Below are 20,377 nucleotides of genomic sequence, written 5' to 3' on the forward strand. Positions count from 1 at the left end.
CAAGGAAATATTATAGCACTATTATCAGCACTGTTGGCAAGGAAACATCTGCAAGGAAACTCCCAAGCTCAGAAACCGCCAAGGCAAATGGCAAATGACCTTTAGTCTTTTTTTTATACAAATTGACTTGTTGGATTTTAGGTATTTTGTTTTTTAATAGAACAGTTGTCCTGGCTTTTGAATTTCCCTTTTCAAAGCAAATATATAAACAGGGGTGTCCAAACTTGGCAACTTTAAGACTTGTGGACTTCAACTCCCAGAATTCCCCAGCCAGCCAATTCTGGGAGTTGAAGTCCACAAGTCTTAAAGTTGCCAAGTTTGGACACCCCTGATATAAACATAAAACAATTTTTAATCCTTATATTTGTCCTTTTTCAATAGAGTCCTTCATTTATTATTTTTTCCCAAGAAGCCTTTATTTGCACCACAGCTATGTGCAAATAAAGGCAGAGCAACTGGTGGCCTTCCGCGTGTTTTCGTACCGCTGCCGTCCTTGCTAGGGGGAAATGGGAATCGCTCCAAAGCAAACCACAAAGGAGGAACCGGTCTACCGCACCCTGCGGAGTAAACAAACTCCAGCCCCTGCGCTCGAAGCCACGCCCCTTTCCCCTGACAGGTCTCGCGGGATCCGGCTCTGGGGAGCGCGCTCGAGGCTCCCCTCCAGCGTTTTCCATTTGGGAGAGGGCGTGGCCTAGCGCTCTCGCGAGACTAGGAACCTGCTGACTGGCGTCTCCGCGGTGCCGGTTGCTCAGTCTGGCCGCGCGAGGAAGAGGAACAACTGCCGCTCGTCTTTACGGATGCGCCGCTGAGGCCGACGGAACCACCGCTATGTCGCTGCCGGACTCCCCGAGCTCTCCGGCCCCGCGTTGGGCTCCGACGCACGTCCAAGTGACGGTTCTCCAGGCGAGGGGGCTGCGCTCCAAAGCCAAGGGCGGCGGCGGCGGTAGCGGCAGCGATGCCTACGCCGTCATGGCGCTGGGCAAGGAGAAGTTCGCCACCTCGGTGGCCGAGCGCTGCCTCGGCTCGCCCGTGTGGCGGGAGGAGGCCACTTTCGAGCTGCCCTCGCTGCCCCGACGAGGCCTGGGCGGGCCCGGCGGGCCTGGGCCGAACGCCGTGCTGCAGCTGAGCGTCCTCCACCGCGCGCTGCTCGGCCTCGACAAGTTCTTGGGCCGCGCCGAGATCAGCCTGGGCGAGCTGCAGAGCGAAGGCGGCCGCCGCAGCACCCGGTGAGCGAGCCGGGGGAGCCTCGGGGCTCAGGGGCAGTCCACCTGCGCGGGGAGGGTGATGCGCCTGTCGGGGCCAACCTCGTTTTCTCCAGGAATGGTTTTAATACACTAGCAGAGTTGGAAGGGACCTTGGAGGTCCTCTAGTCCAACCCCCTGCCTAGGCAGGAAACCCTATCCCGTTTCAGACCAATGGCTATCCAACATCTTCTTAAAGGCTTCCAGTGTTGGGGCATTCACAACTTCTGGAGGCAACTTCTGTTCCACTGATTAGGGGACTGGAGTCTAAAATATACGAAGAATACAATACAATACAATAGCAGAGTTAGAAGGGACCTTGGAGGTCCTCTAGTCCAACCTCCTGCCTAGGCAGGAAACCCTATACCATTTCAGACAAATAGCTATCCAACATCTTAAAGACTTCCAGTGTTGGGGCATTCACAACTTCTGGAGGCAACTTCTGTTCCACTGATTTTCCATCCCCTTTGCTTCCCTGAGAAAAAGCAGAGAAATGTGAAATTATATATTTGAGCCTTCTTTCCCCCCTCCCTCTCCCCACGGTTAAACATCTAATTGTCAAGTATTTAGAGTTCTAATATGACATCTCTAGATCTCTAATGTCTGGCGAGCTGACTGTCCAAATAATAATGTCACATTAGAGGTGTGCTATGAGATGACGGATTTCTTAGTCAAATGGAGCCTCCACCTTCAGGAGCAGTGTATATGTGTGCACCTGAAACGGGGGGGGGGGGGGGGGGAGCTGAAATCGGGATGAAGCAGCCTAATGGGAAAGGAGGGAATGTCTGGCAGTAGGACCTGTTTGTATGTTTTGTTGTGTATTGTGAGAGCCCCCCCCCCCCAAGTTGATAATGGGAATCCAGATAGCGTTCCTTTGTTAGGAGAATAAAATGCTATTTTAAAGGCTACGCTCATATTTACCATATAACATAAGTTTTGGATAGGTCAGCTCAGTAGATGTTTGGTTTAGTTTTGTGCTTTCAGTTAAAATACTCATTTAAGTTAAAAGTAGGGGTGGAATAGTTCTGCTGGATACAATTAGAGGCTAGCCAGCACACTTTAGTTTGTGCTTTTAATACACTGTCTTGACTATTAATTAAAAGGGAAGCTAATTTTTTGGGGGGAAAAAATCAACATCCTGTTTTCAAGTATGCTCCATTGTACGCCGCCCCGAGTCCTACTTGGAAAGGGAGCGGCTAATAAATCCAAATTTATTATTATTATTATTATTAAGTACTGTTATGGTGACGCCATTCAACTTATATAAATAAACCCCGATGTACAAAACTCAATAATACTTCCAAGAAATGCCCAAGGAAGGTACAAAATGATCAATTCTTGTTTTTCATTCAGCAGCTAATATGCTTCTTCTGTTTAATAGATGTTGATCTGCTAAAGATAAACTTACTCTGTATAAATGCAGTTACGTTCTTTTTACATTTTTCAAAACAAATATTTGTTACCTTTTTTTCCAGTAAAATTGGTTTTTGATAACTGCAAACAAAAGCTGCCCTTTAAGAATCTAATAGAGTTCAATGAAATAAGTATCTAATGGAGCCAAGGATGAATTTGCTTGATTATGAAAAACAAAACTGAGAATGATGTTTACAATTCTAAATTTGGGGACAATGAGGGAATAAAAGAAGCTTCATTTTTAAATTACAACTTGAACTGAAAAAGAATTGTAAACCAGCAGAAAATATAGTTTATTTTTTATTTGTTAAATTTTTATTGGTATAAAAATTAAGTTAGGAGAAACAGTGATGGATGAGCATGAATAGAATCCAGTAATTTGATGAAATATCAGTGAACTTTGAATGTTTGGAGATTTAACTTTTTCCCCAAACCCCAGTGTTAATTTAAATAGCATACTTTTAATAGATTGAACTATTAGTAATGTAAGACTGGAGGCTAGGGGGAAAGAAGGGTAAATAATCCAAATGAAATGGATTAAGGTATCAATAATTAGGAGTTATTGAAAAGAATGAAGACTTCAATTTCAGTCCAAAAATGTAGTCTCTATTTAAGAAAAGTTTGGGTTAGACTTTTATCTTTGGAGGAAAATACTGGAATCTGAAATTCTAGAGTTAGTGCAAGGTTTTAGTAGGTGTGTCCTTTTGATCAAGATGATAATGTTTTCAAATGTTTATGTGGGTGTGTTCCTTTTATAAAATGGTGCATCATAAGATGGGGCAGGTAAAGTATCTATATTCAGTAGTTGCTAGGAATGAGTCAGAGTTTTCTGTAATTCCTTATAGCCATGGGACTGATTGTTTGGATCCCCACAAAACAGCCTACTTGATTTTGTAACATAAGCATTTGAACGTTACTAGTTCAGAGAGAAGTTGGAAAAGGGAGCTTACATATATACCTATTGCTCTATTTACCTTGTGATAAAAAAACCCATATGAATACATCAGATAAACACTAGTAAACAGAATATTTAAAAAAAAAATCAAGTGTAATTTATACTAATCCAGTATCAATAACTATGCTTCAACCTATTATATCTGTTCAATTCATATATTTCTCGATACATTTCCTTTGGTTAAAATTATTTCCTCCCATAAGTAGTTTTTCATACGTTAAAAAACATTGTAATTTTATATTCTTTGTGGTGAGAATGAATGTGCTTTGAAACCAAATGTGCATAGTTACGTGAGGTATAATAGTATTTTGCCACTTGTTACTCTGTAGGAGCAAAGAAGTTGCTTTAGGGTAGTATATAAATTTAATAAATAGGTGTTCTTTGTGCAGACTTTAAGCTGGAAGTGGTAGTAACGTGGATAGCTTGTATCTTCATTGTTGAAAGTCATGTTTATAGTACTTCCCCTAATTTTTACATATGTTTTTATAATTGTTTAAATGTTGTAAAGTAGGCTATTTGTGTTTATTTTTAAATTTCCTCTGTGGGGTAATGCAGAGTACTTCCAGACTGATAGCTAGTCTGTTAAAATTCCTTGTTCTGCTATTAAAGCTAGCTATGTCAGGATTCCTGCTGCAAAACAGCTCCACATAGTAAAAAGCATGCTTTAAAAGTAAAAGATTAAATATTTAAGACTGCATTAATCGGTTGTAATTCGATGGCCCTTTGGAAAATGTCTCAGACTGTTAAATGTGCCAAAATTTCTTTGTTCTGCCATCTTCCCAGTCTGAAAAAACAACTCGATATAAATGAAATTACATTCCAGTAATAATAGTTGAGCACCATATTCACATTGAATAAAACCATTTGTTTAAAGTAAAAATAATATGCATGCATAGTAGATAATGTATCACTGTTTTGTCTTGAAGTACAGAAAACGATACTTTAGAACAAAATACCATGATTCTTTCCTTTGGTCAGCAATGCTTTTAGGCTGAGCTCATATTTCAGTGTTAGGAATGTAAATTACAATAGATTATGATAACATTATTTTCTTAAAATCCTATCAGGTATAGTTGATAAGTGGTAGCTCTCTAGTAAAGGCTGAACTATAACAAGTCCAGCAGGCTTACCAAGTTTACACTGAGAGTCTCGAATTCTTTGTACAACCATGAGAAGCATCCAGAGAATGTTTGAAGGAAAGGCCCTGTTCATAACTTTCCTATTACAATCAACAGCACAATGTCAGCTAAGCCATTGGATTGGCTTTGTAAAAGAAAACCAGAGCTGTTTGGTCTCATTTTTTTCTGATTTAATCACCTTTACACCTGCAATTGATTGACTTCAACGGCATCACATATTTTAAATCTGTTGGTATCTTTTCATTTGAAAATTGTATCCTTTTACAGCGACAGCCTTGTACCAAATGGGTAGTTTTTGATATACAATAGTACTTTTCCTATGGGGTGGAAAATACACATCCATCTTGCAGCTAATGGGCATGGTTTTGAACCAAGAAATATCCCACTTAGAATCATATCACTTAGATGAGATGACCTAGTTGATCTCGCATAATATTCAGAGGGAGGGAGGAAAGATTGTGGAAATGAATTGCTTTATATCTGGTGCTTTTTCTCATTCTGTTACTCTGTTTTGTTCTTTTCCCAGGCTTGGTATGTAAACTTTGCATGCAATTTTCTTATCAAATGGAAATACTTAAAATTAAAGGAAAAATTGCATGAATACTGGTAGTCCTTGACTTACAACCATTAGTTTCATAATCGAAGTTACCATGGCACTTGAAAAAGTGACTTACAACCTCCTTCCCACTGATGACTGTCACAGCTATGGTCATGTGATCAAAATCTTGCAGCTGGTATTTACAGCAATGTGGCATCACAAGGTCATGTGATCGCCATTTATGACCTTCCCAGCCAGGTTTTGACAAGCAAAATCAATGGGGGAAGCCAGTTTTGTTCACTGGTCGAATGATTCACTTAACAAGTGCAGCGAGTTGCAATTAACAACAGTGGCAAAAAAAAAAAAAAAGCTCATGAAATTTGGTGCGACTCACTTAACCACCTTGCTTGGCAATGGAAATTATGTTCCCAATTGTGGTCGTAAGTCGAGGACTACCTGTTCCTCTTTCAGCTTCCGAAATCTTTTTCTGGTAATAACTTTCTTCTTTTCTTTCTTTCTAGTCATGCTATCTCCTATGCTGTATCCAGTTCCATTCAAGGCTATACTACAGTACTTGTCTTGGTTCATGTTGTACCTGTGAGGGAGCGAAAAGGTTAGAGAAACCAAGGTGGCTTGCATCTTAGGCTCCAAGAGAGAAGCAGTTCATTCTTTGCCATATATTCCCTTATGCCTATCAGTGGCATTTCAGCAGTTATCGTTATATTAAAATCTTACTGAAGGAGTTTGGGAAACAGCCAGATCTTTACTGTGTTTTTATATTGTAGCAATTTAAAATTACAGAACTGCTGCATAATAAAAAACAACAACAACCCACCAACAGAATAGGGGGGATCTAGAAAAAAAGTTTCAAGATCCTATTAAAAGCAAAACTTTTCCTCAATTATATTCTTGTATCTTAAGAGTGAAAGCACTCACTTCTCTCAGCAGCAGATAAATCTATATCTTCAATTTAGATAAGGCTCATCTTATTTAAGTGCCTCAATTCTCCTTTCTAACCAGCTATATATAAAAAAAAGTCTGGGTGCATTATACTTTGATCAGAAGGTTTAAAATTCTTTTAGAAACATGTTCCTCTTTTGCTAAAGAGTTTGAAAATCTCCTTAAGCTGGAATGATAAAAGTAATTATTGTTTATGGACCTATACTGTATATAAATGGATAAATAACACAATGTCTTAAATTCACACTAAATTATTATGAACATCTTTTTTCAAGACTTTTTTGCCTGATATCTATGTCTAATAGTTCAGAACCACCCTTCCTAGCTATGTAATCAGAGAGACCCTTTTTTCTGATATTGGTACATTAGTTTTAAAATAAAAGAGCTATCTATAATTGTAACTCTTTTGAGAATGCTGCAGCACATTGGAGGAATAAATAATTTGAGTTGTTTCTTTTTTCTCTTTTTTTACATTATCCTTTGCTGGAACAGTATCACTAGGCTCCATCATTTCATAGTTATAGAGAATTTGATTCTTCTTTTATTTGGGATAAAACTCTGCATTTTTGGAATTAGTGTTCATGTTCCTAATTCCTGATTTCACTTTCTGTGTATACAGATGGTACAAGCTTCACTCCAAACCAGGTAAGAAGGAAAAAGAGCGAGGCGAGATTGAGGTGGATATCCAGTTCATGAGGAGCAACATGACAGCCAGTATGTTTGATCTGTCCATGAAGGATAAGCCTCGGACTCCCTTTAGCAAGCTGAAAAACAAATTAAAAGGGAAAAGGGGCAATGGATTGACGGACACGGCTTCAGCAATTATTCCTAGCATTACTCACTCTCCAGCTGACAGTGAAGAAGAGTCAAACGAGAAGGAGAAGAAAAAGTCAAAGTTCAAGACGCTGTTCTCTAAACCTGGTTTGCATAAAAGCAACGTTTCCCAGTCCATGTCTGTGCTACCCACACTCCAGCCTGTTTCGGAGAGAGTGCGACTTCGACCCAGTGACTATCAGTCCCAGTGGAGTGATGAAGATGATGACACTTTGACAACCGTCTCTGAGAGTAAGTAGCCTGTTCATTAAGAGCAACGGTTTCAGAAACTCTTCTTAGGGCTGTGTCTAACTTTGAGATATCATACATTTTCTTTTTTTTTTTTAAAATCAAAATTGAGTTCTCCCTATCTTTGAGAGAATGGAGCTGTCACGATGATTTGTAGCATATGTCATTGGTTACTTTAAGTCCGCTTTAAATAATCCCCAATCATAAATATATTGTTGCTAAATATCCTTAATTTGTACAGATAAGTATTTTCAGAAATTATGTACTTAACCGAATTCTGATAGCAATGTTACGTTTTCTTTTCAGAGCCCTCTACAAACAGAACCAACAATAACGTACTTGGTCCCCCCTCCGTCATGACGCACAAGAGAACTGGTAGTGGAGACTCCAAGCAATTAAACCAAATAATTGCTGGCAGTGCCAAGAAGGATATGCATTCTTTATTTGGCCTCAGATCCAAAACTGACCCAGTTTCCAAATCCAATCTGTGTATCAATGGAAGCCATGTTTACATGGAAGAAAATGAATCAAAGAACGACCTCGTTTCAAAAGAAGGCACTACATCTCCTCAGACATCCCAGCGAAAACGCCTCTTTTTGTCTCAGGAAAACCTGTCTTTCGAACACGACAAGGAACTTGAAAACCCTGCAGGGTTGGCCCTTGATAAATTGCCGTCGGGGTCATCTTCATTGGAATCGTTTAAAGCCATGACTCTGCCATCGTATAAATTGCTTGCTGGTGGAGATTCAGTAGAAAATAACACTCCGTTTGTTTCAGACACTCCAAAAGAAACCAAGGAGATCAAAAAACAGGAGAACAGGAAGTCTGGCTTGCTGTCTCTTGTGACAGGGAAAAAAGAAACAAAAACCAGCGAGGAGAACACCGAAAGTTCTCTGAAGGCAAAGGAAGTGAAGCGTAATGAAAAAGAATCGGCCAGAAAAGAGACAAACCCTTTTGATCTCCCTGTGGATGGCAAAAGGGGCCATGGCCCACCTAAGAGTAATGCCGCAGATATTGTCATTGCAAAGACGTCGTCAAATTCTTTCAGTGAGAACATCGTGGAAGGAGAGAAACCAGAAAAGAATGCTGCTTCCGTGAAACCTTCTCAGACGAAACCTGTCAAGCCCAGGTTAGTGAGGAGGGATAGTTAATTTTTTTCTAATATCATCATCATCTTATTTGCCAGGGCTGCCCAGTTTAGAAAACTGGGCAGCTTATAACATTGGAATACACAATGAACAGTTAAAAACATAATACTAAAACATAACAGCCCCCACAAAAAAGCAGCCATAACAAACAGACAAGGGCTCCACAGACTCATCAATTAAGAGTTAGAGTATATGGTACTCAGAGTCTCTTTGAAGAGTTGGGCAGCATATAAGTTGTATAAATAAATAAAAAAATAACTTCAGATTTGATAACTGAGCCAAATCTTAAGAGCTTTCCAGAACCCCAGGAAAGAGGGTGCCATAGATATCGTGGATGAGATGGGACCCAGGATGCCGTTTCAAAGGTCATGAATATCTTAGCATATAATGCATTTAGTAAGATTGATCTTTTACCTGGGGCAGATATAAATTTCAGGGTGTATCTGATCTGGGTATTTAGCAGGCAGATCATTTTGCAGGTGACATGCATGGCTCTGTCTTCTTGAAAAAGGAAAGTAACGCTTGATCTTTGCAGGCTACCTTGTTTTCTTTTAAGGAGAAATAGCAAAATAGTTGCTATTCTTGGCCTCAGGGTAGAAATGTTCCTCATAGAGGTTCTAGAGCTGAAACATGAAGGGAATTGGAGGAATTATTTGAGAAGAAAACTGGGCTACTTATGTTGTATAAGCTGATTATATTTGTAAAGTAGTCCACATTTCCAAACTAAATGTTTATAAACCTTGCCTTTTGTAAGGGAAGTGTGCCTATCAAAAATAGTGCTGTGCTTTCTAACTTTTGTGTCTTTGCTGCTTTACATAATTGAAGGCTTTGCTGCTCATACAGTCTATTTAATCTGCTGAGATTAACAAATTAATATTTTATAGACATGTTTCGCTAAGATAGTTTATTGCTTTTTCATTCTATTAAAAAAGTATCACAACATAAAAAGTATGCTTGGGTGCTTCACTACAGCCCCGTGCCCCTTATTACTAACCTACACCAACTTTTCTAAACTTTTTATCTAAAATGTGTCTGCTTGTCTCAGGTTGCATCTGCAACTGACATGCAGGTTTTATTTTGTCCCTCCCTTCTTACAGACTGGGCGTGTCTTCAGAGGATGAAACCAAAGCTACCTCTTTTCCTCCTGTTCCTCTTCCTCCTATTTGCTATCCTTCAAATAATGACAATAATCCTTTTACTTCTAAATTTGATGAAGAGCAGAAAACTCGGGAAGTTGGTAGGTTTGATAGCTCAAAGAATGTTTCTATTAATAATCCGTTCAGTCCAAAATGGATGCAGGATTCTGGAGACCTGGAATGCTCTGCAGTTTCTACCTGCCTTCCTTCAACTTCTGGCCATGAAAATAATCCCTTCACTCCTAAATGGGGACAAGAATCTCAGGCGCAGGAGATGGAAACCTCTTCCTTATATTCTCTACCTTCTGCAGCTTCCAGTACTGAAACTCATACTATTCCTTCTCAGCTTTCTAACGTTAATGATCCCTTTGTAATCAAAATAGGACAGGAATCTGAAAGAATTAAAAGTCCTCCCACATCTATAAGTTCTGTTTCTTTAACTGAAAACATTGATCATTCCAAGCACAGAGGTGATGTTTCTTCAGAAAAGTTTCAAAATGAAAACTTGACTAATCAAACCAATACTATATCCAACTTCTCTGGCTCTCTGTCTGAGAGTCTTCCAGCACAGTTTTCTGACCTAGTGAGAGTGAACCAAAAATCCTCCTATGACAAAGTGCATATAGTACTGCCTTTTAAAGAAAAGAATGGGATGAAAAAGTCGGTAGCCTTTGCCCTCGATGAATCGAAAGAGGATGTAATAAAAAGTCATAATGACCGTGCAGATGAAGATTCATTTGAGGTAAATGAAAATAAAGAAGCACTAAATTCATTTGAAAAGAATAGCGGCCAGGGAATTGAATTAAACATAGAAAAAAGTTGCGGCTCTAAGCCTGATGAAGAAGACATCATTTCTGTTCATACTAGTGGTAACCCCTTAAAGAAGGAAGTTGAATCTGGCTTATCTAAAAAGGATCCACTGGTACCAGTTGCAAGAGTCCTCCTTCCTCTGCAAACCAATATGTCAGTTCCTGAACTAAGTGACAAAATACACACTGTACCACCAAAACCAGCACCAAGAAATAGTTTGAAAAAAGGTCTATCTCTAACTGATGAACCAAAAGGAGAAGATGTACCAAGCCATGCATCTGTTCTCAAAGAGGTTTCTTCAGACAGTTCAACCTTTAGTGAAAAGCCAAGCCATATTTGCTCATTAACTTCAGAAATGGCTGCCCTTCCTCATGTATATGATAATGGTAATACAGATCCATCTCAAAGTATTACAGATGACGCTAACCACATGATGAGGACATCACTTGGGATTTCAGGTTCTGGAGAGCTCATTGTAAAGCCCATTACTCTTCCTGTTATTCCAGAAGTAGCTTCAGATGATGAGCAATTAGGTGATTATCAACAGAATCCTGAAAGTCTGACATTAAGTGAAGATTTGTCAAGAAATGAAGATGGCTTTATGAACTTGTGGGCTTCTGCTGAGAGGACAGATCTGACATCAACTAAGAAAGCTATTGGAGAGACTTTATCAGGTCTCATGCAAATGAGTAATTTTGGCAATTCATCCAACAGATTGTTGAAGGATCCAACCAACAATGTACATAAAAACCCAAATCATAACCTAACAAGCATAGAAAAGGAGTGTGGAGAACACTCTAACAGAGATAGGCAGGATGATTGTCCCGAGTCTTCTGCTAAGCCTGTTTCTCTTTACCCTCTGTCTAATTCTTCTCAGTCTTGCTCTGTTAGCTCTTTCCAGTCTGATTCTCATGGCTTTAATAAAGCAGAATCTCCCAAAAAAGCTACAACGGAAGAATTGGATGCCAAAGTGGAAAGCTCTGGCAGGAAGAAGCTGCTTCAGGCATGGGTTTCACCCTCTGAAACACATCCCAATCCTGGTGGAAATTCTGCCAAACTCAGGTGAGAAGACAAGCAAGATGGGTATGGGGGATTCAATATAAAAAAAAAACATTAGCTGCTGTTTGTTTGTTTTTTGTTTTGTTTGTTTTTATTGGATTTATATGCCGCCCTTCTCCCAAAGGACCCAGGGCGGCGTACAACATTAAAAAACACACATCCCGAAAAGTTAAAAAGAAATTAAATATATATCCAAAAAAACAAATCGAATTTGTAGAACAATACATTTAAAAAATGAGTTAAAATTAACAGGCCAGGCCGGCTTGTTGCATCCTTGATATTTTTCTTCTTGGTGGGAAGGTGGAAAAGCTAACTTTATTTGTAATTTTAATAAATGGAATGGGGAAACAAGTCATGGGGATATACTCCGTACCTATCCTGGTTTACTTCCATTATTTTGTCACGTATCTCTAATTTGTTATGAAAATAAAATAATAAAAGTGAAAATCCCCTACTTTGGCATAAATTCCTTGGAGGAAGGACAGAACATAAATGTATTAAGTAAACCTTTAGTCTTATTTGAGCAGGTTATTTAATACACTGTGTCAACTTGTATTTCCACCATATGAAGATGCCAGCCGTACAAAAGTGTTTGTTTTAAATTTGAAGGCGAAAGGTAAGAGAGAAGGAAAAAAAGTGACTTTGCAGGATTTATGTGTGCAGTGCTCTGTTACATCCAGAGTAAATCTATGTTATTCACTGTAGATGTTATCTCTCTTAGACTCCATCCTGTGAAGCCAATGAATGCTTCAACTAACCAACCATCTGCAAAAACCTTGAGCATAAGTACTAAGATGCTGGATAATCAAACTGAAATCAATCTAAAGGTACTTAAGGCATTTTTTAAATGTAATGGGCAATCTCTGGTTCTGTAATTTCTGTTGATCCTCACTGTAGAGTAAATAAAAATTGAATATTAGAATATGTTAAAGCACAGTATAATATTCAATTTTTATTATTATAGTCATAGACCATTATAAATAAAATAATAAATATACAATTAAAATTCTAGAATAAATAGCAATAGCACTTAGACTTGTACACCACTTTACAGTGCTTTACAGCCCTCTTTAAGCGATTTACAGAGTCAGCCTATTGCTCCCAAATATCTGGGTCCTCATTTTACCCACCTCAGAAGGATGGAAGGCTGAGTCAACCTTGAGCCTGGTGAGATTTGATCTGCCAAATTGCAGAAGCAGCAGAAGCAGCCTGCAGTACTGCATTCTAACCACTGTGCCACCACTGCGCCAATAACAGATAAAATCTATGATAAAATCCAGTCTGTCAATGTATACATGGTCTAATATTTTATAGTTGTGGTTAACATGTGTGCTCCTTGTACTCTGTATTTTAATTACTTTTTTATGAAGACAATAGTTGAAGGATAGTATCGTCAATTTTAAAATATGACTGACTGGAGAATGTATGAATTGCATATGCTAAAAACTTGGAACTCTTATAAAGGCTTTCAACATAAGAGATTTTGGTATCGGATTATACAATGGTTATTGACTGTATGACGTTTGTAAGAGTTTAAATTTTGAGACAATTGTAATGGATGATTTACAAGATTGTCTTGATTTTTGCTGGTTTGAGCAATAGCAACCAGAGGTGGGCTTAGAAAGGCTTACAATCTTCATATCCATAAATGTACTTGCTAATGCTGCATCTTTACATTTTTGTGATTTTTTTAAAAAAAGTGGTTGCTTTTAAGCATTACTGAAGCATTTTTGAAGTGCATGCTCAATCCCTGAAGCTAAAAGTTTGAGCTGCTTTCTGATTTTTGATTCTATTCATGACAACTCTTGCTACTGAAATGACTTTTCCCCTTCTTTCTTTCCTACAGAAATATGACCGTTCAGATCCTGCCTATGCTTATGCTCAGTTAACTCATGATGAACTTATCCAATTGGTCTTGAAACAGAAAGATATTCTTGCCAAGCGAGATGTCCAGGTACGAGAGCTGGAAGACTATATAGATAACTTACTTGTTAGAGTCATGGAAGCAACGCCCAACATTCTTCGAATTGAAGTCCACCCCAAAAAGAAAGCTGGAAAGATGTAAAATGACATCTCAACCTGTATGAAGACCTTCCTTAGTCAAACCTAAGCGGAGAATGTGAAATGAAATAACTTGCTTTATCAAAACAAAAGTTATTTATTTCTTTGGGTAAAATTGGTTTTCTTGTCTTAGTGACTGGCTAGATACAAACCAAAATGACAATCTTTCTTCTAATACAATGCAAATACTTTGTTCTCTGTTTATGATTAAAAGTATGAGCTTATGAAACTTCAAGAGAGCTATGTGAATCAGTTTTCTACTGTGAATAATATTGTACCTGAAGCATTTATACGGAATTTTATGTTGAGTTGAAAAACATTTGCCAGAGTTTTCAGATTTCTGTGGGTAATACTAAGTTTTTTTGTGCAATATATACAATCTTATCCTAAGCAACCTCATGCTAATTCACTGAAAACACTGGAATATCATCAAGTCCCTCATTTTAATTTGCTGGGAAAATGAAAATATTATTGGAAAACTGGATGCCTTTGAAATCATCATTGTGACTTTCACAGGTTCTTATCAATTGGGGCTTATTCTGTGGATGTTTACAGTGGATTGTGTACTGAGCTACTTGCGTTATTCATTTGGGAACCATAGGTAAAAAAAATTACATAGTAACAACTGGTGAACAAACATTGCTTGCTTGTGTTGTCTACATTGAAATGGCAAGTGAATAAGAGCATGCAAAACTGCAGTTCAGCACTGAGTTTTATAATCTCTAATTATCACTGGTTTGGGATCCATTGTATTTGATCTGGACTGGGACAAACTGGCTAATAGCGCTAGAGCACCAAAGCTAGTTGCTCAGTTATAGGTGATGATTTCTAAATAGAGATTAAAGCAGGGATAAGAAACCTTGGATTTTAAAAAGAACAAAACTCCAGAAGTAGTATTAGGTTGTTATTCCTCTGTGACTTTAGAAATGTGGATATAACTGGAAGGTTCCCAGATTTTTAACAGTTTGAAAGTACATATTCACACTATTCTTAATTGGCCGTGAATATTGACTGAGCCTGCTTTTTAGTCACATCATCTTTGTTCAGAAATTGATGTGTTTTTCTTCCTTCCCTTTTACTCGATAAAGTGTTCCCAGAATGTCTTCCTATTTGCGAACACCCACACAAAAATTCCTCTAACAAAGTTCTTTTCAGAAAATCTAAGAAAATGGATGTACTTAAGTCCTTTAGAATAACAATCTACACAGGCAAGTACAATTACTTTTGTCAGGAAGGGTCAGATAGTTTTGGGGTTCCAGAAGTCTCTTTCTTGAGTTCTTCCAGATTCTGTATTCTTCAGAGATATAATTGCTTGTGACGGTTATTATGGGTGAAAATAATCTGAGATAAAACTGTAGACTTTCAGAATCCATAACTGATGAGCATGCAGTTAGAAATCTTTTAGGTAATTTTTGTTAAGGGAAAGAAAAGGCATTCTTTTTTCATCAGATGCCATGGCAAATGTATCTGCAATTCTTGAACACTTTCCCTCTTTTCTATGCAGTGAAATTTTGGGTTAAACTTTGCTCCTTTTCAGGAATTGCTGAGTAAAGTCTCCATGTATAAACACTTGTAATTCCAAACATTTGCTTGCTATGCCCAGAGCTGTATATGCAATATTGTCAGTTAACTCAAGTTTTCCTTTCTCCTTAAGAATATCTTATCTTGTTTGAAATGAACAAACTTGTATACCCGATAAATTGCTCAAATCTGAGAATATTCATTGATGCTTAAATTTCATTTTATTTGATAAAAAAAACTAAACAGGGCAGTATTGATGTGAGAGAGTCTGAGGGAGAGAGTCAACAGCAGCATTTTTTTTTACATTGAGAAACTTGTTTTGGAAATCTAGAAGCTTTGTTTGAGCTGTGTTTCTGATATAAAGATTTTGAATTGTCAGGCTTTTCCACAGTTAATTTCTCTTTCCCCAGAGTTAGAGAAATGTAGCCAGATCTATTTGTTGCAATAATTACCGGAATACCAGATCTACGTGATCTTTCCACAATAGATAGACTATATTGTTTCTGATAAAGGCTAAGGGGAATCATTAACATTTTCCACATATAGTTCAGGCAAGGTTTATATAAAATAGATCAACTTTCCTTTTTCCTGTGAAAATAATAGTATGTGGTAAAGTGGGAAGAATAAATACAGAACTTTTAAATCTCGTGAACTTTTAAAATGGAAAGTTTTTAATTCTAAAGCAGGACAATGGATGCATGGGTGAGTGAGATGTGCCTTGAAAGAAAGAATGTATACTCCAGATCTAGTAATATTTTGTTCGCGATGTAGTGGGAAAACCACATTTTCTATGCGTATTTTAAAACTTACTCTGAACTGGGCATCTTCCTTTTTATGATTTACAACAAATCCATTGTTGTGTTATTACAGATTATTTAATCTATTTTAAACTTTAAATTCTTAGAAGGTAGAAACTACATGTAGAGATTAGCAAGGTACTTTGCAGAATTATACAAGTCTCTGCATGTTTATGTTCTAGCTACTTAAATTACTACTGATTCAAAATTGTTAGCAATCACAGCTAGCTGATTAAATGCAGGTACCTGCAGCAATCCAAGTATTTAGAGACATTGAAGAATTAATCATTTGCTATAGCTGTTGTTTATTATCTTCCTATGCACTTTAATGAAGGATCTGTTTGGCACTGAACAGTTCTTCAGTCCTCTTATTATACTTAGTCACCATACTGGTTACAATACAAATTTGTCAGCTACATTTACTAACCAGTGTACTTGCCACTCTATAATCTGGCAATCACCAAAGAGCAGAATAGCTTAGGCGGCTACGGTACTCATGTTTTGAGAAGAAGTGTAGTTTGTATGACTTACCAATGCATTCATAACCTAATTACATATTTTAAGGTTTAGTACGAAATGAGTAATATATTTGAATGTCAGATTCTGAGGGAGGAGTAGATCATACTCTCTGTTGTTGCCATAAACTGAGTATGAAATTTATTGAATAGATATATCTGCCTCTTCCTATGCAGTATAAGTTCTAATTCTGAGGAACTATAAAAGGGTTTTTTTTGCCTCATTTGTTTGGTAGAGTTAGAAGAAGCATTTTGGACTTTTCCACAGAAAAGAACAGTGATCTGGCATACTGAAGGCAGTACAATATTGTGAAATTGCTGGTACTGAAATGTGTAACAATACATATTTTATACGTAGAAGAAAAAAAATTGGAGGGTATGTTAAAGTCTAGCTATTTCCCTCTGCTGGTTGTAGCATAATGCAGTATGCTTTTATGAAAAGGCATGCAGGAATTTGTACTGTGTGTTTGATTCCAGAATATCAAATAGCTGCTTTAACACCATGTTCCCTAGGAATAAATTTCTGAAATAGACTGGAATTATATTCTAAACATGTCTGCTAATAAAATGGTAGGTATCAAAACAAAACAAAAAAGAAACAAAACTCATTCTGGACAAATTTTGAGCCGATTGAAAAAAATCCAAATTTAGAATTCTGAAACAGTGAGTCTTAATATAAGTTCCAGTAAGATAGCATAGTTGTTGGTCATTGTTGAAAATTGTGGGAATTGCAATCTAGGGAGCGTGCTAAATTTTCAAACCTGAAACAGGCTGTTAGCAGTTTCAATAATTGGAAAGGTCCATTTCCTGTTTAGAACATTCCATAACCACCTTTTGTACAAGGTTGATCTCAACAACACACAAAGAACACTAAATTGGGGGAAGATAGTTCTAAGTCTTAACTCTAGGTATTTAATGGGTTTTAAGTGGGGCAGTTTCACATATTGTGTAACATACAATGAAGGTGTTACATCTGGGCCCAGTTGTTGTCAACTTTCATGCCTTATATATCACTCAATATATAAAGTAGAAATAACAGTGCCTTAAAATCAGTATTTTACTGAACGATTTATAATCAGTTCATGTAAATTCTTAACTTTTAATAAAATGGTTATGCAATGAATAGTCTCCCTCTGTATATTTAACATAGAAGGATTTGAATGTATGTTTATGCTTTGTTACAGTTTGTACATTGCCTGATGGTTTTTATACAAAAACCTTCAGCCTTATGAAATGTTAAAATAAAGTTATTTAAAGTTAAACAAATATGCGTCCTTTGTCCTATATTTTATGCAGTGATAGACCCAAGAATGAATAAGCACATTGACTGTTTAGTGAATGCTTAGAAAGCTTGTATCCAGTGGTGAAATTCATTTTTTTTATTACTGATTCTGTGGGCGTGGTTTGGTGGGCGTGGCATGGCTTGGTGGGTGTGGCATGGCTTGGTGGGCGTGGCAGGGGAAGTATACTGCAAAATCTCCATTCCCACCCCACTCTGGTACTTGCCGGTTCTCCAGACAACTCAAAATTTCCGCTACCAGTTGTCCGAACTACTAAAAGTTTCCTCTACTGTTTGCCCAGAACCTGCTGGATTTCACTTCTGCTTGTATCCAATCCATCGTTTAAACATCATTTTCTTCATATGATTGATAGAAGTGTTTATGAAGGCAGTTTTATGCATGTGATGAAGATTAGCAAATGAGGGAAGTAGAGCATGTGTGAAGTAAACACAATACTTAACTAATGGTTCATCAGTAAGCAGGAGTAAAATGTACTACGTCTTTCATTTTCAATGCATTATTGAATATAATAAAAATTTGTTGGGGGAAGTTAGAATTTTGATGATCCGGGCATAAATATCTACTGTACTTTTATATGCTGATGTTTCCAGATGTGTAAATGCTGAATAATGTCCTTAAATGTCTTTTTTTTTTTTTTTTTTTTTTGCATTTTGTAAAATGTTCCCTGCCTGAAAGGGAATGGTCTGATCATACACACATCAAAATAGGAATAAAGTTTTAGGTTGTGTTGATTGATTTTAGTAGGATGTAAATTCAGCCTAATCCTGTAATTCATACCAATATTTTAACAACCAATGACATCTCTTCTTCACACTGGAAACTGGAAACTCCAATATAGAAATTGTAGAAAATAAGATTATGGATGTGGATGATCAAAATCATCCTGATGATACTAAGAACATTTCGTTTTCTAATTTCCTCTGCTTTTACATATTTGGACTGAAACTTACATGCATATTTCAAATTCTATTATTTTAATAATCTACTGTTAATGGAACAGTTGGATTTGAAGAAAGTCAAAAGGTTTTAGAATTTTTTAAAAATGAGTTTTTTTTTACAATTTGACAACGCGGCTAGTTCTAAATAATTGTATGAAAAGTAGTTACAGTTTTTTTTAAAAAAATGTTGCACTTAAAACTCTGACAACATCCTGATAAAGGCGTTTTTTAAAAAATAATAATAATCCTTCATTGCGTATCAAAACTTGATCCTTTGCTGTAAAGCATTCCTGATAGGATAGGCTGAGCCCAATTTGGAAAGTAATTGTAATGCTAAGTCACTGCACAGGAAGGAACTGGATTATTTGAGCAAACAGTATTCCTTGAATTACAGGGGAAGTATTTGTTTTAGTACTATGACACTAGTAAACATTTCACAAGATACTTTGTGTTTCCAAAGATAGCAACATTGTTGCTTCATTTTTTACAACTTCTAAAATATCTGGCTGAACTATTGTCTACATTTCAAAAGTTGACATACACATTTTAAAATAAACTTAAGCATTTGTTGTGGATTTCATAGAGTTGAGTGCATTAAAGACATACTTTACCTATTGCTTGCATACTACTACTGGTCCTGTTTGTCCCTATTATAGTAAGACTTGGAAAAATAAATCTATGCTCAAATCAGATTTATTTAGTGTTAACTGTCAGTGTAATCAGAAATTGGTGTGTTAATTTTTCATACATTTCTGGACTACTATGCAGTTTGTCGTGCTATAGAGGTTAAGGCTTGAGGCCAGGAGAAGTGAGTTCCACTCTCATTATAGGAACAAAGCTAGCTGGGTGACCATAGGCCAGTCACATGCACTCAGCCCTAGGCAATGACACTTAACAAAAAACTTGAGTAAGAAAGCTGCCAGGATTAGTCAGCGCATGGCTAATAGTCAACATTGACTCAAAGGCAACAAAACAACCCCCCACCCACATGACTTAAGGTTATACTATGCACTTTAAAGTTTATACTTTGCACATGAAAATTCAGCTTTTGGTCATTTTGTTTCCTTAAATATTTCCTCTTCTGTGAGATTAATAGCTGTGGATTGGAAAACTAACATTTTATCTTCCGGCAATGCCATGAGGAATATCAAATAAATGACTAGGGTTTCTGGGTAATATACAAACAGAATATCCCAAGTTGTATTTCAGTTGCCAAATGTTGAATACATAATTGTTTATAATTCTAAGGTTTAAGCTACTCTGAAAAATAAAAACAAGTCTCAATAAAAATGCAATGGCAAACCACTTACCATTTTAATGCTAAAACATGCAATTCTCAGGACTTATGTTTAGTTCAACGATGTCTCTACTTAGGGAGCAATTTCTCCATAAGGAAGTTTTGGATCTGTTTTGCTGAATTATTTGTTACAGCTATCCAGTTCCTGTAATGCATTGCAATATCAAGAATACATATATTTTACCAAAGCACAGTCCTGAGGTGCTAAATATCTAGCCAGTTTTTTTTTCAGCCAACAATTGGCTGAAATACAGTTGACATGACTGCAATTTTATTAGCACTTTCTGCTCTTTACAGGGACATAAGAAATCTCCTTAGGATAATTGCAGCCAACCATGCCTAATGCATGTATAATCCAGAACATTTACCTGCATGGCTGTGTTGGCACAATTGGTTGATGTAACAATAACGTAACCTGGTTTAATGAATTAACCCAATTTTCTGGTTTACTTTGCTAAATTGAACAAGTATAATTCAGTTCAGTTG

General features: G+C 37.2%; 1 protein-coding gene across 2 annotated transcripts; it reads left to right on the plus strand.

Annotated features, from left to right (window-relative positions):
* The first annotated feature begins 736 nt into the window (after nucleotides 1–736).
* Nucleotides 737–17,621, plus strand: RAB11FIP1 (RAB11 family interacting protein 1). Of its 2 annotated transcripts, XM_081960530.1 has the most exons (6): nucleotides 737–1,226; nucleotides 6,866–7,311; nucleotides 7,615–8,437; nucleotides 9,554–11,464; nucleotides 12,183–12,288; nucleotides 13,308–17,621. In XM_081960530.1, the coding sequence occupies exons 1-6, from the start codon at nucleotides 829–831 to the stop codon at nucleotides 13,524–13,526; spliced, it is 3,903 nt and encodes a 1,300-aa protein (XP_081816656.1). In that variant the 5' UTR covers nucleotides 737–828; the 3' UTR covers nucleotides 13,527–17,621. The 2 variants fall into 2 exon arrangements, with proteins under 2 accessions (XP_081816656.1, XP_081816657.1); XM_081960531.1 differs by lacking the exon at nucleotides 9,554–11,464 and having other exon boundaries at nucleotides 738–1,226.
* The last annotated feature ends 2,756 nt before the right edge of the window (nucleotides 17,622–20,377 follow it).

The sequence above is a fragment of the Natrix helvetica genome (assembly GCF_964273705.1).
Source record: "Natrix helvetica genome assembly, chromosome: 8".
Classification (NCBI taxonomy): domain Eukaryota; kingdom Metazoa; phylum Chordata; class Lepidosauria; order Squamata; family Natricidae; genus Natrix; species Natrix helvetica.

Excerpts from the sequence above, each read along its gene's own strand:
- RAB11FIP1 (XM_081960530.1), top strand. The coding sequence starts at position 829 with ATGTCGCTGCCGGACTCCCCGAGCTCTCCGGCCCCGCGTTGGGCTCCG. Across the intron at positions 8,438-9,553 it reads ACGAAACCTGTCAAGCCCAG|ACTGGGCGTGTCTTCAGAGG; the intron begins GTTAGTGAGGAG and ends CCCTTCTTACAG. Across the intron at positions 11,465-12,182 it reads GGAAATTCTGCCAAACTCAG|ACTCCATCCTGTGAAGCCAA; the intron begins GTGAGAAGACAA and ends TATCTCTCTTAG.